General features: G+C 41.8%; 1 protein-coding gene and 1 long non-coding RNA gene across 12 annotated transcripts in view; one reads left to right on the forward strand and one right to left on the reverse strand.

Moving 5' to 3' along the window:
• Positions 1–24,096, reverse strand: part of CDC14A (cell division cycle 14A) — a 145,928-nt gene that overhangs the window by 121,061 nt on the left and 771 nt on the right. For 3 of the 11 annotated variants that reach the window (XM_072968120.1, XM_031680387.2, XM_072968126.1), the window contains exons 1-3: positions 18,814–18,941; positions 16,753–16,843; positions 787–862 (exon numbers count right to left, since the gene is read on the reverse strand). In XM_072968120.1, the coding sequence (XP_072824221.1) occupies positions 787–862; positions 16,753–16,843; positions 18,814–18,907 (261 nt within the window). In that variant the 5' untranslated portion in view covers positions 18,908–18,941. Of the gene's footprint in view, positions 1–786; positions 863–16,752; positions 16,844–17,487; positions 17,505–17,631; positions 18,213–18,813; positions 18,943–24,096 lie in introns of those variants that run through there. The other 8 variants (XM_006197366.4, XM_006197365.4, XM_072968127.1 and 5 more) reach the window with 8 other exon arrangements.
• LOC140698288 (uncharacterized) overlaps positions 18,276–24,096 on the forward strand; it is a 31,766-nt gene continuing 25,945 nt past the window's right edge. The window contains exon 1 of the long non-coding RNA XR_012075968.1: positions 18,276–18,511. This is a non-coding gene — a long non-coding RNA (uncharacterized lncRNA). The remainder of the gene's footprint in view (positions 18,512–24,096) is intronic.

Below are 24,096 nucleotides of genomic sequence, written 5' to 3' on the forward strand. Positions count from 1 at the left end.
AAACTACTTGAGCAGTATAATTTAGTGGCTATTCTTAAGAGGTAGATTTCACCTTCCAAACTGAAACATTATATTTAAGATCCCCATTTAGAAATTTGAGAGAAAAAGAAAATTGTCTTTCTATGTGATGAAATAAGTTTACCAGAACTAGGAGTACAGGTGTCACTTTTCCTCATATATGCTTGGAATTTAAGAAGGAAAAAAAGCCACATGTAAAATCAAAAATATGAATGAACAGTGACTGTATGACCCAAATTCTGTCATAACAGGTAAAGTCCATGCTCTGTCACCGCTAGTTGATCCATCTCACTTGGCTGTTAACTCTATAGAGATGATAGTCAAGAACCAGGCAAAAATTTCAATCTCGATCAGACAGAGATAGCTTATGTTCCAGAGCTCCTGCCGTGCAGTGACGAGCCAGCCCCCTGCAATGCCTGGTAACAGCATCCAGAAGCCGACCTGAAGGGCTCAGAAAAATCATCCTAGGAGGGAATTTGATAGACTCAAGAACAGCAACCTGAAAGGATTTGTGCTTTCTTTCTTAGATCACTATTCCAGTGACTTCGTTCAGCTCATATTTCCATTGATCCTGAAAAATGAAAGAGGTTAACATGTCCTTTGTGGGGTAATCAGGGAGATCAATTTCAGCTTCTAGGTGAACTCCTCACATAAATGTCCGAAGATCAAGATTACCTGACTGAACGGTGTGTGCACAGCAATCCCACTGGTTAGATTTCACAGGTTAAATTTTTAATACCAAAATATAAACATCACCACAATACTCACTTTTAGTTTCTTGTTTAGTTTACAGCAGTATCTGTACACCATTGCCAAGTTCAGAGGTCCAAAATCTGCATAGAAACTGAGATTTTTTTAAGTAGTATTTAGTAAAATATATAATTTTCAGTAACATCAATGCTCATTTTTTTATTTTCATTAAAGCTGTACTCAGGTTGTAATTATCTTCGGGAATAAGGGTCAGTATATAATTGATACATAGCAATCCAAATGACAAATGGTTTCTCCCTGCCAGTGCCCTCCAGTTACTATAACCAGTCTCTCAATGGGGAACTATTTGGACAGTTTTAAGTTCTACCTCCTTTTATCTCCCTCCCAGGGCATGAAGTAAAAGGACTGAAAAGCAGGCAATGAAAGAACCAACATAAACAAAACACATAGGTGGCCTACACGCCCTGGTTTTAGTTGTCAATTCCTTAGTTATAAAGCTCCTGTCCTCTTAAGTTCCAATTCTAACTATTCCACTCACACCTCACTCTCAGTTAAGTATTTTAGAGCCAGTGGTCTTTTTTTCTGTTTCATTCTCCTTGAACTTTCTGTTTCATGCAACACACTGACTCGTCTCCCTCTCTCCATCCCTTCACTTCTCCAGGATACAGACATCAGCCTGCAGATCATCTGTGGTAGTGAATTAAACGATAAGACTATGGAAAACATACAGCTCCTACCCTGAGACCCAGCGTCAGTCTTTTCCATCTTCAACTGTCTGCTGGATCTCCCATCTACTTCGCATCTGCTCCCTTCCATCACCTGGAACTCAGAATGTCTAAAACTCAGTCCGTTTTTCCTCCAGACTGGAAACAGTTTGCTTCTCCCAGTCACTCAGACACAGAAGCTACTACTCTAAGTCACCTCTTCCTTTTCTGTTTCTGCTTTAGCATCAGAAGTCCAGATCTTCATCTCACATCTTTAGTGCTTCAATTCTCTCTCTCTCCTGCCCAACTGATCTGTATTCCACTCGAGAAATTAATCTTCATAAAATCTCACTTCTCACATATCCTCCCACTGTTCAAAAATGTTTAATGGCTCTTTACTCCCTTCAGGACAATTCCTTGGCTCAGAAATCAAAGCTCTACCCATCACACCCCAAGTTTCCAGGCTGATCTTCTCTTCTAATAGGCCCCATGTGGAATCTTCATTCCAGCAAATATGTCCATGCCTCGTCCCCAGATACTCCATGCATATTTTTAATCCCAGCCTCTCATATTGGTGTCCTTGCCTGGAGTGCCCTCCTTTTCTCTTTCTACCACTCTTTGGCTTTCTCAAAACCCAGTTCAAGCCCTACCTTCTCCATAAAGCCTTTCCAGTCACCTTCAGGGAACACTGACCACCCTTGCCTCAAAGTTCCCAAAACTTCCCATCTGAGCCACTCTTTTGGCCTATGACACGTACTAGCATATACTGTGAATCAGAACCTACCTGATCAATGACAGTGTAAGCTCCTCACTCAGGGCCTTTGCTCATACCTAATATGCTTAGGAGAACGTCCTCCACATAATATCAGACTTCAATAAATGAGTCTTCATTATAAATATTTTGCTCATTGATGCCCAAATTCAATTTAGCCTGGGCTATAAGTTTACTAAATATCAACACATTTCAAAAAAAAAAAAGCATCCCCAAAAGAACGTTATTTTGAAGGATTCATCTGATCTTTTTCAGCTACCCAAATTACACTATCACAGACATGCCACTACACTACATCAAATCTGCCAATACCCACTTGCCTTACTTCAGGAAAGAGTACTAAACGTATGTATTTTATCCATGTTAAACCAGCTGATAATATTTTGGACCTTATATTCAAGGTAACACCACAGTTAGCTGTCCCTGCACAGTGGCTTCATGAGAGTAAGAACAGAGTTGCCAAAAAAGGAAAGCTGTAACAATTTGAAGTTAAAGGTGCTTGGCTTACTTCTAAAGCCCCCAGTGTGATGCTGTGTTCTAAGTATAAACAAAATACTCGTGAATCCAAAATGAAATATGCCTGTAACACCTGATGACTTAACAGTTCAAGACTTGACAGTAATCCATGCACAAGAACCAAAATGAAAAGACTGCACAAAGAAGCACCCGCCAGCACTGATTAAGGCAGCCCTATTTCTCCCACAGAAATTTCCTTGTCCTTGGGTTATTGGAAGCAACTCTTGACTAATATACTTTGTTTTTTTCCTTCTTGAACATGAATATTGACACATTAAATTTTAAGGTGAATCTGGAATTTTTAGTTATAATTATTTCAGCTTGTTTAAATCACTTTGTAAAAAAATTCAGGAAAGCATAAAGAATCCAGGTTATCTAATTCCAGTTTCTTACTAACCATTATAGCCAACTTCAATGTCTAACTCAAAGCTGTACAGTTTCTAACACAGCTTGGTTAGTTATGTGTAGCAACATGGTTAACAAACACACCTATTTCACCAAACACCATGAATATACATCAGTATAATCCAACAATATAAGAAAAAGTCAACCAAATACAGACTTTGTCCTTAAGTTGATCTGTACTCTCCAACATGGTAGCCACTGGGCACATGTGGCTATTTAGATTTAAAATTAAGTAAATTAAAATTTTAGCTCTCCCATCATATTAGCCCATCTCAAGAGTTAAAAAGCCACATGATAAAAAGTCAATGGCTAACAAACTGGAGAATGAAGACACTGAACATTTCCATCATTTTGGCTCAGATAGCACTGATCAAGATTAATAAATAAATAAATAAATAAATAAATAAATAAATAAATAAATAAAACTATTAAACAGCTAAAGGAATATAAATAAATAGAAAAACTATTTAAAATAACTGGAGAAATTACCAAGCACCACGAGTAAGATGAAATGTTTAATGACAATGTCCTACGCTTTCAGGGGCCCACTTGTTTCCCAACAGTGAGATCAGGCCCTGGTAATTCTTGTCCCCCTTTATTCAAGGGGGTCATATTTCCAAAAAGCCAGTTTGGGACCTGGAACAGTAGAGGATGGAAAAATGGAAGAGGACCTAGTCCCCACTCCCCTTTACTGTCCCACAAAGAGACAAGTTGCTATGAGAGCATCAAATAGCTACAATGAAAGAGGTTGACCTCTCTGTATCTGGGCCACAGTTCCAGGTTAAGGGTAGAAGAAAAACAAGCAATCTAAACCCAGAGGGTTTCTCACCTCACAATATCTTGAAGCTCAATGGGCCAGTTTTTACAGCCCACCAAAGGAGGCATGGTTTTTAAGCCACACCAAGAATTTCAGTCAAAAACTTTGCACAGGTCTTAAAAAGTCGTATTGTCACAGACAAATATAAACCCAACAGACTCTATCTTAAGGTCATTTTATATATCCTTTCCTCATAGTGCTTACAGTTCTAAGAATATATATGTACATATAATCATATAGTTTTATATATTTTATATATAGATATAGTTTTCTAACAAGCTAAATACATTTCTGAAAATGTCAACAGCACTGAAAAAATTGGTCACAGTTGCTCACACCATGCTAGGTTATCACTGACTCAGGTATAACAAAGCACCAGGAATACAGAAAACACCTTCCGGCAACATGCTTCTTTGTAAGAATCTTCCTCACCGAGGTGGCGAAAATGGAAACATATTTACAAGCCAGATCATTAGCCAGAGGGAAATACTGAAATACAAAAATCAATTGAAATAAGTCAAATATGCTAGAAAGTATAAAATAAACACTTGGGCAGCTTGGAACCGAGGCAGGAGAGCAGAGTAGTAGAGAAGCTCTTCTACTCAGCAGAAGAGCTGAGTACTCTTGGACTCAGAGTAGAAGAGCAGAAAGGGAAGCTCATCAACCTGGGGACAGTGAAAAAGGAGAGGACAAGGGGCAGAGATAAGCCCTGCTGAGTCACAATAAAGAAACCTGAGGGCAGCGACACAGCTAGTGTCTTCTCCATTCTGGCAATTCCCAGGAAGAGGCCTCTAGAGCCACAGTCAAACAAGGGCCCCCAGTTTTTCTAGGATGGGGGAGGAAGTGTGAAGCTCACCTCATCTGGGCAAGAAAAACCATGGATATATTATTTTATTATTTCAGGGTAACCTGAGCTTCCCCTCCAAATGAATACATGAATGAACAACTGAATAAATCTCCCTTACCTATTTGTAAATTTCCCCTTGTAAGGTTGGCAAATGCTGGGTCAATAGCTAGAATGAAACTAATAAATTAATAAGGGAAAATCAGTCAATCGGTCTCTTTATTCAGTAAGTGTAAACAGCTAAAAGCGAAGTCTTCCCTGTTTTGAAAGGAAAGAGGGAAGGGAATGGAGAAGAGGGTCATCTTCTGGAAAGGACCAAGGAATGGGAGTCCAAGGATCAGAGCCAATGTTGACCAGAGTCGCCCACTACCCACAGCTCCTAAGGGAAAAAGAAGTTGGGCCTAGAAGCCCTTCTGTTATACCCAGTATGTCTAGCTCCTCTCACAAGATTTATGAAGTTTATGCCATACCATTATTTTGTTTGGTTTTTCTAACAAACTCTAATTTAAGGAGGTCCATTCCCAGAGGAATCATTGTTTAAAGCACCATTGTACCTTATTCTACGGATCAGAAGTTTCATCTGAAAATTTTCAGCTCCTCAGCAAAAAGAAACTATAGTGTGAGCAATACGCATTTAACAAAATTTATGACGACCTACTCTTGAGCAAGGCACTATAAGCTGTCATATTAATCAGTGTTAACAATACAAAAAAATTAGATGAAAAAGTTTCATAAGATCACTATAAGGCATGCCAACACTTCAAATTTTTTTTTACCAGCACTGCTGACATGTTTCATCTAGTCACTCATTCATATTACTGAAAGCCTGCTGACCACCAGTCCCTACCCACAAGGAGCTCACCACCCAGGGACAGACAAGCAAACATAATAACCATTGATAAATGCTAAGACAGATGTATCCTCCAAGGCACAGTGAGATGTGTGTGTGTGTGTGTGTGCGTGCACGAACATATGTGCAAAATCTTGGTGAAATTAACCAGCACAGCCCTCTGGGCTACACACTCTGCTAATATTCTCCCTGTGACTGGAATATTATCAGCACCCCTCCAGTCTGGTGATAAAGACCCTGTACCTGGCTGAAACTCACAACGATCAAATTTTAAAAAGGCCTCAAATGCTCAGCAAACACTAATCTAAGATCAAAGTACACGTCCGAGTTTTTGCTCAAGTATAACAAAACGAAGTCACGTTGACGTCAATTTCCTAGGGAAGAGAGGCCGCACATCTAAGGAGCGTCCCAGCTCCACGTGAGTCACACAGAATCTGACAGAAAACTAAAGACCACTGCGAATCAATGGGTTCTAGTCCCAGCTTGATTACTCAGTGTCCCCGGGCTGATGTCTTAGTCTCTCTAAGACCCCACATCCTCATCTATCAAATGAAACTTCTGAATTAGATGGCTTCTAAGGTTCTTTCCAGTTATCATATTACATTATCTTGAATTATGTTGTATTATTTTATATTATCCTATCATACCACATTCCTAGCCATTATATATAATGGACTGTTATTATACACAAAATAGAATCTAGGTTGCCTATGACTCTAGTGATCCACATTGGATAAACCCATTCAACAGTACGAACGTTCCTCAAGGGCTGCTCGCCCTGTTTGATGCGCTCTGCCCTCTCAGTGCATTGGGTCTGGGTACAAAAGGTATTTCCCTCGGAGCGTCTCCTCAGAGAAGGGGAAGAATCTCCCAGCTTTCTCCCTGAAATTCACTATGCTTTCTCCACAGCTGGAGAACAAACTCACTATCTGGAAAGAGGCTTCACAAGGTAGGAACCTCAGCACCCCTACTGTTTACTTCCAGGCATAAAGTTTGACATTTGTTGAGATCACAAAGGAAAGAGAGACCCCCAGTATCAACTCTCACTCCTGTCCTTTGGTATGTTATCCACATTTTTAGGGAAGGCCAGATACACAATGCTGGAAATAGGAGGAACCCTCCTCCACTTATTAACTTTCTTTCTTTCTTTTCTTTCTTTCTTTCTTTACCTTATTAGCCTGGGGCAAGCCGCGGGCCCACCTAAGGCTTCAGCTGCCACTCCCATAAAATGGGTTAGTGTTGTCACTTTGCCTTAAAGCCAAAAAACAAACCAGATGATACCAAGGAACCTTCAGCATCAGGGTCTGCAATTCTGTGACTTCCCTCTTTGGAGCAAGTCAATTAATAAAGCATCCCCTTGAGTCTCAGATTAATGAAAACAAAAGAAGACTTCTTCAGGAATGCACTGGCAAGATTAAAATTCACTCCCACAGAAACATTCTCAAGCAGTGTAAATTAACCCCTCTATTTAATGGCAGGTATTGAAGGCAAGAGGGCTATGCAGACAGTATGCATGTGACTTCAGCAGAAAACAGAATGGTGACTGATCCTTTGTACATAAAAGACTAGCCCTCCTCACATGTCATATAACAAGTGAGGCCCTGAAAAGGAAAATAATTACTCTAAAACCCAGCAATGATCGCATTACCTTTCTAAGCTTTTGGAATTAAAACCAAAACCTTAGACTTATCTGTGAGGCCCAGGGTGGCACAGCCACTACCTCTCTCTCTCTGGGGCCTCATTTTGCACATTTCCCCATTTTAGTACTAGCAAGCTCCAACCAGCAAGCTCCAACCAAGCTATTTTTTCATTCCTGCCTCAGGCCTTTGGCACATTACCCTCCCTGGCCTCATTAACACCCACTTAACCTTCAGGTCTCAGCTCCTGTCACACTTCTTCAGGGAATTCTTTCCCATCTCTCCCCTGCCACCACACACACACACACATACACACACACACACACACACGCCTATACCCTATCTCCACCCTGCAGGCCAGGTTCCAACCCTACGTGCTTCCAGAGAATGGTAGGTCTTTCCTTCAAAGAATTTACAGATAGTCTTACGTCTGAATACTTGATTAACAGCTTCCCTAAGGCCCACTGGACTATAAGCTCCATAAGAACTTATGTGGGGCGAGATGCCAGACGTCACATTTCACTAGCTTTGGATACAGAATTGGACTAAATAGACAAAATTGACAAAAACAACCTAAGAAGGAAATGACAATGAGGGGGATGTCAAATGGCGAGATGGCCCACCTCTCTGGTGAAGGGAGAGGCTGGGAGTGCCCATCCCCAGTCTCCTCTACCACCTGCATCTTTATTATGAGCTTGCTCCAAATGTGACCTGCTCCAGAAGTAACCCTCAATCTAAAAAGACTCACACCAACTATGCATCACCCCAACTCCTTTTTGCTTAGGGGCCCCTTCAGTTCTGTCTGACAGTTTTACCAAGTTAACATCATCCTAAACCTTTCCTTCCGGGCTTTCTAGAGCTGCGAGCAATCTGCTTTGGGGCACATGGAATAAAGCACAACATCTGACACTAGTGAAAGGGTCCAGCAGAACAGGAAGGGCAGAAAGGCACTATTTTCCAAGCCCACCATTCAAAGAGTCCTAGAGGAGAACTTTTTAACCCAAAAAGGGTTAAAGGAAAACTTTATCTCACAGTTAGAAAAAAGGTAAAATGTTTTTAGCATTTCAGATTAATTCAGCTGCAGAGGATCAATAATTTGATTACCAGGACTAATATAAATGCTATATTATAACTCCACATTCTCTTAAAAGGAAAAGAAACGTGTAGAATAAGAAATTGGTTACACAAGGATCCCCGATTCAGAAACCTCAAGCTGGAACATCAGTGAAAATTACAAGTATACCAAAAAACAAAGTCACATTGCCTCTTCTAAAGTCTGCCACAAACCCATGCCCTTTAGCGATGTTTATGACAGTCTCAGTCTCAGTCTATATGGTTTTATTCTCTACCAAAGGCTAATTAATAAAATGTGATATCTGGTTTCTATGTCCATAGTATATTAGACTCATCAGACAGACCGTAGGCAGGAGGCAGCTATTACTGGCTGGTACATTGATAGTAATGTCAAAAGCTAACCTAACAATAAGAGAGGAGCACCTAGAAAGGACTCAACTCATAAAAGTCATTTACCAACAAAACTCACTGAATAAATTAAAACCACTAAAAGACAAAAGATGTTTAGCCAACAGGCACCTTCTGCTACATAAGCAGAGAGCCCTTCATTTCTCAGGGGCTCCTAAAACTATCCTTGAATTACAGTGAAACTGTGCAACCAACGGATTCATAATACTAGAGCCTGAGTATTACAGGAAAAAAAGCAAATCATAATCGGTAAATTCTTTAAGAAGGCAGAAGCGTGGATTCATTTTAGAAAGGTTTACAGAAATCACAGACTGCTTTGATATTCTAAGATGGAATTTTCCAACTCTTTGTAGAAACTGTCTCACTGAAATGCCATATTCCCAGACAAAACTGGAAAAATGCAGGATTAGAGTAGATCCATCAAGAAGAGCAAATTTGAAATACACCATCTTTTCTGGTTCTCAGAATTAAATTTTATAACAAAAGAAGTCCAAACTAACAAATCCTTCATCAATAGTTTGTGAACATCTTGAAGATCAAAATATTAAATTAATAAATGAAACACTTTATTCAAAAACTATAGTTCACATAAACTATTGTCCATAAAGGAATTTACTGTCACTTACAAATAACTGTGATCCTTTACCAGGTGTTTCCAAGTTGTCAAGGACTGGGAATATTATGTGCTTTAATAAATAGTGCAATTTTTTTTGATGGTTCTCATTCAACATCTGAGTCTTCGGTGGTCCTGGAAGTATTTAGTTGATTAATAAAACCAACTTTTGTAATATAAATTGAAACTAAACCTTAAAAAGAAATTTTAAAGAAATAATGAATTCCACACTTAAGCCCAAGTCAGTGAGCCAGAAAGGAACTTGAGATCAGCTGCCTCACCCACCTCCCCAGATTTTAAACAAGTAAATACCTAAACATCCAGGGCAGGCATTGTCTATTTTCCGCTTAAAGATCACAGAAGACAAAGACTCTTTTTTTATTTTCATTATAGATCTCCCCTTTTTACTTTGCCTCCCCATCTCCAAAATAAAACAGAGCAAGAAAAAGGCAACTCCTCCTTCTAACTTAGACACATGGTCTACTTTAAGGTGTCACTTTCTCCCAATCATCCAAACCAGAAACCTTGAATTTACTTTCAATTCCCAAACCCCTCATCTGGTCAGTCCCAAATACAGTCAGTCCATCCTTTCTAGCCTCTCCTCCACTTGGACTTTCTGTTCCCATTGCTACAACCATAATCCAATCTTGCCATAGCCTAACAGACCACTCCCTCCCTCCGCCCACCTCCCAGCCACGGGAGTACTAGTCCTAAAGCAGGGCTCTGCTCAGTCTCCCTGTCATTCATAAACCAGCAGAACTGAGATCCAAATGGCTTTCCATAATCCAGTCCCCAACCACGTGTCCAGCCTCACCTGTGACCTCTCTGCAGTTCAAGTGTTTTGCCTCACCAAACAGAATCTCGCTATTCCCAAACATGGAAATCATCCTTTCCTTCTTTCCTTCTTCACTCATTCATTCAGCTAAAATTTCCTGAACACCATCTCTATGCCAGGCACTGTGCTGGGTGCAGGGATACAGTGGTAAGCAAAAACAGGCAATACTTGTCCTCACAGAGATCATAAAATACACCCTTTGCTCTTACACACCCTTCAAAAGTCAGTTTAAACATCACTCTATGAAGTCTTTATCACCCTGGGCAGTAATCTGTCTTCCTTTCTTGGATTTTTAGTATGTACACTTACAGGTTTTGTCGTATATTTCCTTGTACTGTTGTTTGTTTTCACTTCCTTCTTTACATATCTGTGTCTTCCTAAAAGCATTAGCACAGTGCTCTGCACCAAAATCTATCCCACCTAAAGGTCAAGTTTCTCCTATAGTGATTTTCAACCACTTACAACTTCTAAGTTATGCTTTTTTTTCACTTCCCATAAAAATGTGTCAAGAGTCTTTTTTCTTTCTCTTTTTTTATGCACAAAGGTGTGTTAAGCCGTGCCTAAATAAAAGTCATTTACTTTTGGCTTTGGAATGTGTTTGTGAACTTACAAATGAGAACATCTGATGTCTCAGGGATCTACTTCAAACAAAATAATGAAGCCGCCCTGTGGTGCCTTGGCGAACAAAGCACTTGGACGGCAAGCAGCTACTCACTGGACTCTCACAGCCCAGTGGATCCTTCTCTTAGGCTGCCTGGGTAGGACTAGCCTGGTTAGTGCTAACGGAGTCCTCAGCACCTCAGTTGAATCTTGCATTTTCACTGGGCTTATCTCAAGTTGAAAGAACTAAGTGACTATTTGTCCTTATGAAGAGCAGAGATTGACTACCCACTGCGAATGCCTATGAGGTCAAACCAGCAAGTATTTAATAAATCGATATCCTGAAAGTAAAAGTTGATCCTAGTGGGTCACAGAATTAAGAATCAACCGGTGAGTGTATACAGACATGTCTATTTCCTCATCACGTATACTGTGTAGCACGCCTGGTTATGTACGCAGGTGTACACACACACACAAGCAGACACCTAAAGCTGTGTTCAAAACAGAGAATGGAAAAAGTGGCCCTGAACAATCCTACGTTATTTCTGCAAGGTTAGGATGGAAGGAAGGAGAAAGGAGGAAGAAAGTAGAAACCTATACCATCTTTGAAAAGCTAAAGAGTATTCTAAGTTTTTAGGAGAATTCTATGCAGAAATCATTACATCTTAAGTTATAAGCAAGAACATTTCACCAGAAAGCCTGCAAAAACAGTTTTCATAGGCTTACGAACACTGGGCTTTTGTTTTCATTTCTCCTATTAATATATAATGATAATTAACTCAATTTATTTTCTCTCTCTTTTTTCAGGGGGTGTGGGGGGCAGTTCACCAAAAGAAGAAAAGGCAAAATTACACCCACAAAAGTGGAATTGTGGAGAAACATCTTAATTCCTAACACACATTCCCAGATACAGCCTGGACAAAAAGTTTGTGCACACGCTGTCAACAGCACGTTTCTTGCCGAAGTCATGACCACCCAAGTCAGAAGGGCCACACGAACCAGGAAAGGGCAAAGCTGTCTGCACCCTCCCCACTAGCCTCATACCCAGGACAACTGGGAACGTGATGGAAGCATAAGAGTATGGAATTCAGGGCCAATTTACTGGCTCTACATAACCCTCCTGGACCTCAGTTTCCTCCTCTATAAAGTGGTGACAATAATAGCACCTAATTTCCTAGGGTTGTTCTGAAGATTGAGTTAATGTGTGTAAAGGATATCAAATACTGCCCATCACGGGACTATAAACGTTAGCTGTTGTTATAATTTCATTTTTATTTTCATGGTGAAATTTGTCTCTGAATTCACCTCTGTCTCCTCTTCTGTCTATATCATAGCAATTTATAAAGAGAGCTGAGGTACCAAATGATGGCTCTAAGGCTCTATACAAGATCACATATAGCTGGCTGAGATAGTATTCACCTTTCTGGTAAATTAACCTACTTGTTACACATTAAGTTTAAAATAAAAATTGAAAAATCAAAAGGGTTTCTTCTCACTTCTATCAAACTTAAATACTCCATTCCCACAAATATTTGCAGGCAACAGAAGTTTTTCTGTATTTCTCTCAAGGGCTAGGCTCACATTTCAACTCAAACCTATGCTACCATCTACATAAAAGAAATCATTCTTCTATAAATTATTTATCCAAAATTCCTAGTTGCATTCATATCAGGCGGCTTTAATAAAGTTTAAATGAAAATCGAACGTTTTAAATTATTCAAATCTTCGGTTAGCTAATTAGCCCTCATTAGAGGCTGTTCATTCTTCCATGCTAAAACATTTGGTGAAACCCTTTGAATCATTTCAGAAACTGCTTAATATTCAATCCCCAGAGTATGCCCATGGAGAGTTCTCTCCTGCATTTTCAATACCTTTCCTTTGCAAACACAAGGAGAGAAGAAATGCACACAGGCAGGCTGAAATGAAGACCGTCTGCACCGCCCTTTACAGCCAACTGACTTTTGTGCATTAACACCCAATCCTCTGCCCGCCACCGCTAGGAGGGGCACACAAAGGTTAAAATAATTAACATCATTGATTTTGCTAACTTTTGAGCCAAAACAATTTGAGTTAAGTTATAAAAAGTAAGCCTCTATTCGGAGGACAAGGCCCAATTCCAAAACCAAAGAACTAGCCCTTCTGGAGAGTTGTGGGTTGTTCGTAGCTTAATCAAACACAGACAAATCTTTAAAAGGCTCTCTTTTTATGGGGCTATTTTTTTTCCTACAAGTACGTTAGGCTATATTCTGATTTTAATTCTGACCTGTGAAATCATAACCCAAGGACAAATGTGTACTTTACTACCAACCACATTTCACTAGAGCCACTCAGGCCTTTATATTAATGTGATAAGTTCTGTTTAAAAACCAAGCAGAAAATTCAGACTTTCATTCGTAATAGGCAGCCTGACCTCCTAATGCCACTTTGTTCAGTTTTCTCCACTGGCTTCTCAGAAGGTTGCCATCTCAATCACGGAATGCTATCATCCTTCTAAAACTAAACAAACACCTACACACAACACAGCTGTGTCCAGAGTACACAAGGACTAATATTTAAAGAGTCTACCTCCCGATTCAAAAATAATAGTTGCATTTCCAAGGTGATCAGTTAGCCAGAAAGGCAGTGTTTCATTTATACATTCAGCAAATAAGTAGACAGGTACAGGGCTTTAAAAGACCCTGTGTGGTTATGTACACTAATGGTCTCCTTTCCTTAGAGACGTGGACATTACGATCTGACAGGAATTTTCTCGCCACAAGCCATCAGCCACGGAAGAACCCCGACTCCTACGCATCCTTCCAGGGGCTTTGCAGTCTCCCTCATCCAGCGGCCCCAGAAGCAGAGCCCGCAGGACGGATCCCACTGCTTCTCTCCCTCTCGCAGCTCTTCTCTCCCCTTCGCTGTCTGTCCACATCTCTAGCTGCTTATTGCCACCTCTTTCCCTTGCTTCTCTCATCCTGGTCAGGCCTCCGAAATACAGACCTTAATATCTTCTCTTTCTCCCCAGAAATCATAGCTTTCTCATTTCTTAAAACTCCCAAATTTAAGAACTTCAGATCTCTGTGATATCCAACGCTGACATGCACATCCCATAAATTTCTTAAATTCAACCTGACCAACATGGAATGCCTGAGCCCCCCACTAAAGCCAAGTCTTCTGCCCTACTTACTGTTTTGGTTAATGCCCCCCTCCTCCAGGAGGCTCACCGTGATGTTCCAAAGACTTTTTTGACTCCTTTTATGCCTCAGCACCCGCACCAACCCATCCACCTGATCTGCTGCTGAGTCACATGGATTCAGAGCCCTTCTTTCTACCACCATTGCCTACAATCCTAATCACCGCCTTTATTTCTTCCCCTAGAACATTTCAGAACTCTTCTAAGTGGGCTTCTACTTCCCCTCTGATTCATCTTAAATGATGCCATCATATTAGTTTTTTGAGCAAGGATACATGTACTTGAGAACCAGAGGGCTTGGTTTCCAATTCCACCTCTGCTACTTCTTACTTGTGTGAACTTGAGCAAGTTACCTGACCTCTCTGTCCCTTACTATCATTTGCACACTAAGGATGACAACAGTATCTGCCTCAAAACTGTTGTGAAAATAAAATTAATAGCCACGGAGCTCCTAGAAAAGCGCGTGGCATGCATTTAAATGCTCACTAAATGTCTGCCATTATCTGCAATTAGCACAGCCCCAGTCATGCCATGGACCACCTCCAAATCCTCAAGAGTCCCACAGCATATAAAGGAAATTGCAGCTCCTCACCCTGCCATTCAATCTGCCCCAACTGACCTTTCAGCTTCATATTACACATCCTCACTTGACCTGTATACACACCAGGCAAACTGGAGGACTCACTATTCCCTCACACACTCCAGAGCCTCCCTCCTCATCTCTGCCCGAAAAAACTCTGTGCATCCTGTAAGCCAATCTGAACTCCTCCATGAAGCCTTTTCTGAACCCCTCAACCAGATGAGCTCCCACCTGCCTGGGAATTCATGCTGCCACAGGGGGTTATGTTTCTCTGTGGTAGGTATCTTTTCTCTATCTCTAACTGCAGTTCTGTCTTTCTATCTAAAGCTTTGGCGTCCTCAAAGGTAACACGTGTACCCATCATCATTGTACACTTTGCTGAGACTGAAGTCCTCATCACAGTTTCAAGTGACATCAAACCCCACAATGTAAACTGGATGGCCTTTCCAGGAAGTTTTTCTTTCCAGGACACCAGAAATACAGTAGAATCAATACAAGAAGAGTGTGATTTGTAGCCCTAACCTAAAATACTGACATTAAAATCCCACAAAAAAATTTCCTCATATATCAATATTAGAGTTAAAAAAAAATAAAAAAAAAATAAACCTTGAGCACTGTGTTTAGGTAACTAAACATAATTTCCTGCTAGGTCTACCATCTAGCAACCCCAAGAGAAGCAACTTAAACCTCAAGGCCGGGAGCTTGTTCAATGCCATATTAACCTCGGGCACATCACTGAAGAATTAAACATAATGGCATAGACACAGTCTCTTCCCTCGGACTCACAAAAGGTCCCCAAATCCTACACTCAGAAGAATAAAGCCACAGCAGTACACGTTCCCAACAACAGAATGAACACTCCATCGACACTGCTGGCAGTGACATCACCAGGTGCACGAGGTCAGGGAGCAGGCAGTGCAGTACTCCGTTCCGTCTAGGAGCAGAGCTGTAATCTGACACCAGGGATTTAGACCTCTTTGCTGCAGCAACTCTGGGCATTCATGAGCGGCAGCAAAGAGCTCTTTCATTCCCACTTTCACTTCAACCATTCAAGAAGCATCCTGCTCCCAGCACCACTGAGGGAAACGTCCTGAAGACAACAGTTTCAAGAGTCTCTATGATGAAATGACAGTTGAAGATTGTCTTCCCTCAAATAGAAGATCTGCTCTTGAAGGTGGAGAATACTCTCACTCTTCCAAAGCCTGGTGGTACCCTGAAATCCTTAGTCAGAACTGCCAACATCCCTCTTAACAGGACAGGTCCTAGGAAGCTTACTAGAGTGACTGTGGGTCATGTAACTATGTCCACATAATTGCATGTTTGGTTAAGACAACAAGAAAGTAAAATTAAATGTTTGTTAGAATATATTGGACTATCCTGAAACACCAGCTCTTTTAATAAGAGGACATAATAAATCAATTCCACCTTCTTATTACTTATTTATACATTGCTTTTATTGAACAGAGGTTTATCTCTTTTTTAATTAAATTTTTACTATACTATACAGTATCTTTTTCCTGTAGATCAATGGTCTTTCACAGAAAACAGTTCCCTACTTGGATCTTATATTCTCAAATCCTAATCCAATAAGGGCAAAGTTACCAAAGAAAGTAAACTAACACTTCCATACCACTTCCTCGAAGGCAAAAAATAATAAAATTATTACACAGGGAAAATCTTACTCATAGATATGACTTGGATACAGCGACCTCCAGCTGGTAAGTGTGTCCCACTTTCCAAGTATGAGCCACACAAACGAAAACATCCTGAGATACAATAGAAGCCCTGTGAACTGCAAAGCTGAAGCACCTGTGATACACACACTGCCCTGTACTCTGTAGGTGCTCCATAAATACTTAGTGACTGATTCACAGGCCAGTTACAGAATCTGGCAAGGACAGAGCCTGTGTCTCCCTGGTCCTGCTCTGGGGAGTGTTAGGAATCTACACTTGTAGTTTGCTGTGGTGGTAGGAAGAACTAATACAGACAGAGGTCTAAAAGGAATGACGTGATGACAGGTTCAAGTTATGTTAACTTTCCCTGCACCTCTCCCAAACTATATGAGCCTCAAGAAATCGGTACTGTTACTTGCACCACTGGGGGAAAGTGAATTAAACTTCCATAAAGGTGCACAGTGTTTCCTCACAAAAGAACCAACACACTAAATGGTTGAGAAAAAAAATAGAAACTTACTTTTCATAGACCAGCTCCTCATCGATGGAGAAATAGTGGGTATTTACTGTGCTTTTTGGTCTATTCCTTAAAGTAGCAAAATATAAGCGATCTGAAAGACAAGTTTAAAAGACGGGAGAAAACATATGAGAAGTAGGGAAGCTGGAGATGGAGGGTGGTGCTAATACACCAGGATCAAAATAACAACTGCTACCCATTATTTAAAGACCCCGTTAACACGTGGAATTCTTGCAGAAACCTGATCTCTCCCAGAAAGCGAGAGACCCAAGAGCATACCAGTTAGAGAAGCGAGAAAAGGACTCGACTGAGGGACTCAGCGCGGGGGCAAAGCTCCCAAATTTCTCTAGTTTCAGGCCAGCGGGAGCAGGTAGAAGCTGAGGGTACCCGTAGAACTGGAGATGCAAGTTTGGTTCAGAAATCTCCAGACCTCAGCAGCTGCAGAAGGGGAAGAAAGAGGCGAGCCTCTCCCCTGCAGTTCCAGAGCCTTCAAGAGGAAGCGAGGAGAGACAGGGGGGTGTGGTTGGAGGTGTCCCGAAAACCGAGCCCAGCAATAGTGGGATAAAGGCAACCGAAAGGATCACCCGGCGCAGGATCCTCAAGAGCCGCTGCACGCAGGAGGCCGGCGCTGTCCCACCACCGGGCGGGAAGGCCTCCCGAGGGTGCTGCAGAGGGAACGAGGGAGGCAAGAAAGACAGAGAAGCCGGAAGCAAGGGGTCCTCGGGGAGAGGACAGTACCTAGAGGGGACGAGAGCGCGCGCAGCGGCTGCAGTACACTGAGGGCCCCAGGAGATGCCGGGGACAGCGGTTGGGACGTAGAGGCGAGAAGTGAAGAGTTGGGGGCGGGGGAGGGTTGGCGGATGCGGGGCGGCTGCTCCTCACCTTTCATGAACTCGCAAGCCCCGATTAGTTCCCCTGACTCCGCTGCCATCTTAAGCGAGATACACACGGAGGAGGGCTGGGTCGTGGCCAGCTGAGGTCACCCGCCCCCGGGGGCTTCCCCACTGCCCAGGAGCCGGGAAGCTTGCAGTCCCAAACACCAAGCCTGCCGGAGAGAGGCAGCAGGCGCCGAAGGCGGAGGCGGCTGGGGGGTCAGCGCGCCGGGCGCCCCGGGGACATTCCGTGGGGAACCCGAGCACGCTCCGCGCGGGGCGCACACGCCCGGGGCTGCGGCCACTCGGATTCCGACCCGGCTGCTGCCGCTGCTCCGCCGCCGCCGCCGCCGCCGCCGCCGCCGCCACCGCCGCCCCGCCTGGGAAATGCAGACCAGCTCTCAAGGCCGGGCAAAGTCTTCCCCCGGCTCCCAAAGTGATCATGGAGGAGGAGACGTCTGGCCGCGATCACGCCCGTGGCTACTCGTGCGGCAGCAGGCAGGACTCCGGTGCCCGCCGGCTGGCAGCAGCTGCTCCGGCTCCTCCTTCACCACCTCCTTTCAGCAGCAACTCTTCCTCCTCCTCCTCCCCCTGGGCCCGCCCCCAGACCTTCCTCCCCGCCCTCCCTCAGTCCCCTCCACTTTCACAGCTCCGCGGCCATCCCTTAAAGGGACAGCCCCGCTCCTTTCTCCGCCTGCCCCGCGCCCCAGTTACCAGGCGCCGGGAGGGTCACTAAGAGCTGGTTGCTAAGGCTTTGTTGCCGTCCACCAATTGCTGTACAGGAAAGGGGGCCCTGGGCCCAGAGGAACCGGGCGAGTCTCCAGACCAGAAACTTATGAATGAAACCGCGGAGCTGAGTGGTCCCGGAGGGCGCCGCTGCAGCTTCGCAGGCAAGGATGCGCCCGCGCTCCTTAGTTTTTTCTTCACGCACAGTCTTCTTCCCACTCCAGATTTTTCTTCCCTCTCTTTCTCCACCTCTCTCGCCCCACTCACCCCTGTTCTTCTAAACTCTTGCAGGCACACATGCATACAAACACAAACACACACACACACTCACACACACACACACTTAAAGACCTCAGGTCTCCGATCTCCGCCTTAACTATAGCTAATCTTTCAACCAACCCCCATCCCCGCCACTGACAGATCTCTACCTTTATGGGAAAAAACTATATTGAAAAGAGAACCCTACCTCCTAGCTCAGAAGAACATCTACTGGTGTCCTCTACACGTACTGGACTCTGAATTAACTTGTGCTTTGTTCTCACGGGGTAAAACGTTCCCATCCGGTTCCCCACGTCCTCTCATTTGGGTCGCCACTGTGGGCGCAAAATCATCACAAATGCCTAACCTGTATACTGCTGTGGCCCCGAAGGGGGGCGGGGCGGAGGAGCGGGGCCAGCGCGGGGTGGGGGGAACCGGGGGGGAGGAGAGGGCCGCTCGTCCACGGGGGGAACTAACACAAAAGAATTCTTCACGCAGTCTTAGCTGGAGCGCGGCAGGCGGCGGCTCATCTCAGAGGAGCCCCTGACTTGTTTCTGTGAAGCTCCTCGAACAGCTCGAACAACTTTAACGCTCGGTGTCCTACGGGCGTGCCTAATTAGAGGGCAGTCCCTGCGATATGAAAATGGCGCTACAGACCCAGCGTCAGGGGAGCATGCGCGCTGAGTGGTTTCTTCAGAAACCGAAGGGATCTGCGGCAGCCTTCCGACTCGCAGGCGCTCGATCGCCCCTTGGAGAAAGGGGGCGCGCAAGGGAAGGGTCGACCGACCGCAGGAGCGCCGTGAGGCCAGCGAGTAAAGCTCAACTCTCTGGTCTCAGCCTGTTAGCTTTGCTGGGCTATCCGAAAAGCTAAAAAGCCACAGAAAATGATAAGAGAATATTACTTAGGTATTCAGAAAAAAATATTTGGAGCATCTCAGTAATTCTAATCGAACATGCCTTTGTAAGATAGTTAAAAGAAAAACCTATCCTAACATTCAAATCTTTAAACTGTAAGGCAAGAACGATATAAATTCAAAGCTGGAAGAAGCACTAAAAACGACCTTCTCCCATCACCTAATCTTCCCACGAGGAAAAAATCTCGCAAAAGAGTTTCTAAAACCGGAGAAGTCCTGAAAAGACGAGTTGTGATGAGCGTTCCACTCTGTTGAGATGCAGTTCGTGTTTTATATGGGCTCCCAGCCACGTCTATCAAATTCTAAAGAAGGAAGCAGCTCTAAACGTGTTGTCCGCACTCAACAGTTGAATTTTGCCTGGTATTTATTTCCCCAAATTGTGTGTCAGCAATCATGTTGACCAATTCATATTATTTTGTTGAAAAGTTCTAATTGAGATTTTATATATGAAAGTTATGGAAAAACAAAGGGTATGAATGTCTCATTAAACTTAACCACTTTGTTTATAAAGCTAAATTAATTCAATGATGGCAGTCTATTTCCAAAAGTAATGATTTAAAATTCGTGTAGAATCTAAATCTGCTTAATAAATTTTGGGAACAAATTTTTATCTGTGGTGTATTAGAAAAATCGCATTCAGAAAAAGAAACCCAAGTTCTCGCTCAATGCGTAAACTTTTAATTTTACAAAGTACACAGTCTAATGAAAAGAACTCTACATCTGCACTTTCAGAGAAGATAGATTTAATTGAACACCCTCTTCTTATTTTCTAAAATGAATTTACAAAAACATTTTCTTTCATATAATTCTGCTTAGAAATTTAGGTCATGAGGAGTGAATTATTACCCAGGCAAATAAAAGTCCTTAAAATTAAAAAGTCAGAACCAAAAAAGTTTTTCCCTAGCATACTTATAATATGAGCATTAGAATGAAATTTTTGAAGTTAAGAAGTCCCTATGTTTTTTTCTGAAGTCGCATGAAAGGAAAATAAGCAATTGTCAATAATAACAATCAATAATCAAATCTCTCTAAAACCAAAATCTGCACAATCTAATTGGTATTTTAAAAACCTACAAGAAAAATTGTGAACAAGATAGTGTACACCACACACATACATGTCAAAGTTCTAATGAGATCATAAAACCCTTTTTCTCTCAATTATCATGAGGTCAAAGTTCTATTGGTTGTAGTTTCACAATAAAGGCATGACTTCAGTCTATAGAGGAAGATAATGGAAGAAACTTCTTTTTTGTCACACAATATAAATGTTAGGAACTTTTACCTTAAACAGCAGTAAAGAATAGTGTTTCACACATAAAGGAAGTACTAAGAGAATTAAGATTTCACTCAACTGCAGAAAGGGGAGGTAATGTTATACGTAGAAATTTAACTAAGTATAGAAGTGTCTCAAGTTGGAAAGTGACAATATTTATTCTAACTCTGCAAACATAGCTTGAAACCTGCCTGCGACGCCCTGAGAGGCAGTCTACAGCCTACGCTCCTGCACCTGCAGAGCTAGAGAGCTCACTGCTGGAGGCAGCTCTGAAATACCTTGTCACCCTCTGGCCCTCTGGTTCTAATTCTGTCTCTTGAAGTGTGCTAAACACCCTTACTTACTCTTGCACGAGACAACTCTTCAAAAATGCAAAGGCAGCGCTCTTGCACCACTTCTTCCCCTAGTCTTTCCCAGATTAAAATTCCTATTTTCTTCAGCCTTTTCTGAAATGACAAGGTTTCAAGCCCCCTTGCTGTCCAGTCACTCTCTTTTCCAATATGTCTACATCCAAAAAGTGTGTCCCAGAACTGAATGCAGGCCAGTAGTGACCTGGTGTGACCAGTTCTGAAATCAGAAAAAAAGCATTGATGGAAAATTCAGATGGGAAAAAAAGCAATAAAAGATGTAGTAGAACTAAGTTTTATTATTTAGCTGTAAAAAAAAAAGGAGAATATTCTCTCTTGTTGGAAAAGGGAAAAGAAAAAGTTGCTCAGGATAGTCAAAGACCTGGCAGCTGTTATATTTACATATTCTATTCTTTTAAAATTATCATCATTTCCCAGAATATCTGATTTGAACATGCTCTTTTCGTTGCTTGTTCAGTCATGATGATGTTATCTAAGCAAGTAAAAGAAAACATAGAACACATGTTTTGAATTCTTTCTAAAAATCAATTTTCAGTTTAACTGTGAACCAAGAGACAGTAGAAACCTACACTGCTGAGTAATTTGAAATTCAAAGTAATTTGAATTGTTTAAATATTTTGATAAATGGCTTACCTAATGCCAAAAATAATATAAAGCAGCTTTTATTTAAATATATACCAAGAAAGTTACTACAGTACAACCAGAATACCAAAAACGTGTGGACAATGTGGCCCATGTAATAGCTATCCACACATATACCCAGAGGAAACTCTAATTCAAAAAGATACATGCACCCCAATGTTCACAGCAGCATTATTTACAATAGCCAAGACATGGAAGCAACCTAAATGTCCATTAACAGATGATTGGATAAAGAAGTTGTGGTATATTTCTACAATGGAATATTACTCAGCCGTAAAAAAGAATTAAATAATGCCATTTGCAGCAACTTGGATGGACCTGGCGATTGTTATATTAAGTGAAGTAAGCCAGAAAGAGAAAGGAAAATATCGTATGATATTTTTTAGATTCACTTATATGTGGAATCTAAAAAAAGACAGAAATGAACTTATTTACAAAGCAGAAACAGACTCACAGACATAGAAAACAAACTTTTGGTTACCAGGGGGGAAGAGAGATATGGAGGGATAAATTGGGAGTTAGGGATTTGCAGATACGAACTACTATGTATAAAACAGATAAAACAACAAGGTCCTACTATATAGCACAGGGAACTATATCCAATACATTGTAATAGCCTATAATGGAAATAATATGAAAAGGAATATATATATGTGTGTGTGTAACTGAATCAGAATGCTGTACACCAGAAATTAACACAACATTGTAAACCGACTGTACTTCAATTTAAAAAAAAAAAAACTGCCCACAGATGCTAAGATCTTGTCCTGACCCAGCCATTTTCTGCATCATTACTAATTCTGCCTAAGATTTCAAATCAGAAACAAAGACAGTAAAAACCAAAAGAGACCTGGAAGATCAGCTAGATCCAGTTTTCGAACAGACTCCATGGAGTCTGAGGTAGCAGAGGTCCCACCTGGGGATAGGGATGGAGCAGGAAGGATGAGCAGGCAGGGCTTCTACAAAATATTTCATTTATAAAAGATTATGTGGCAGAATAGAGGAAAGAAAAGAGAAGAAGAAACTGAGGCCCACCGTAGGTAATCAATTTTCCAAAGTCATATAGCTGATTGGTGGCAAAAACAAGACCAGTATTCACTATTTGCTCTAATACCAACAATCTTTTCTCAGTTTTCTCTTAACTTAGCTCATCTTACAGTGTTTAACTCATAGGTTCTGAAACTTTTGAGATGATAAAATATCAAGCAATAATAACATATATTATTAACTGTTTTTTCAAAATTTTAGAGAAAATAATTGAAACTCAGAATCAAAAAAATCAAAGATGTTTCATTATCTGCCATTGCTATTCTTGACATATGGCTTCTATAAAAATGTGAATTGTTTTTCCACCCCTGTGATTTATTAATAGATTACCAGCATTCTACAGAACATAGTTTAAGAAATACAGGTTGGTGGGAAGGAGATAGCTCAAGTGGTCAAGCGCATGCTTAGCATTGAACCCAGGACCTCCTCCAAGAATAAATAACACAAAAGGCCAAAGGGTGGGCAGTGGCCCAATTCCTGGGAATCCCAGCCCCTTCCCCAGGGTAGTTGGAATGGTCCCACCTGTAGGTGTGTAAAGCTACTGAGCTCATAAAAACTGGCAACACCACGCCCAGCCGCCCTTTCTTGCTCCCTCCCCTTCGGAGACGGCAAGGCCCGCACTCTTATCTATGGAGTGTGCACCTACTTCTACTTTAACCTGAGCACCCAGTTCCCACATCTCTTTCTTTGCCTTTCTCTTGCCTTACCTCTATGCAGTATGTATCTCTCAGATTAAATCTGCCTTTACTCAAAAAAAAAAGAATAAATAAGTAAATAAACCTAATTACCTGCCCCCACAAAAAAATTTAAAAAAAAAAGAAATACTGGTTTAGTGAACATCAAATAAGACAATTCAGTAATCATCCTATCCTTGAATTTTGCGGCCAGTAAAGAGATGTAGTTTTAGAAAGTAAAAGAAATTTCCATGACCAGGTCAATATACATAAGATTGCTCGATTTACTGACCACTTAGCTAAATTTTTCAAATAGGCTAATAATGCAGTTTTTAAATTTACATAAGTAATCCACCTATACTTATTTGTCATTCCTACTCTTTTCGGAAAAGAAATAAAGAAGTGAACTTTTTTCTCCAAAAACATAAAATAATATTCCTCACACCACTCCTCACGCCCATCACAACTGCCTCAACTTAGTACCACCTCCTCTCGTCACTGTGCTGGGAAACATCATTAGTGAGCTACATATGTTAGCCTCAGGTTTCCAGCATTCACTCCCACATGCACACT

Source organism: Vicugna pacos, chromosome 9 (genome assembly GCF_048564905.1).
Source record: "Vicugna pacos chromosome 9, VicPac4, whole genome shotgun sequence".
In the NCBI taxonomy this organism is placed as follows: Eukaryota; Metazoa; Chordata; class Mammalia; order Artiodactyla; family Camelidae; genus Vicugna; species Vicugna pacos.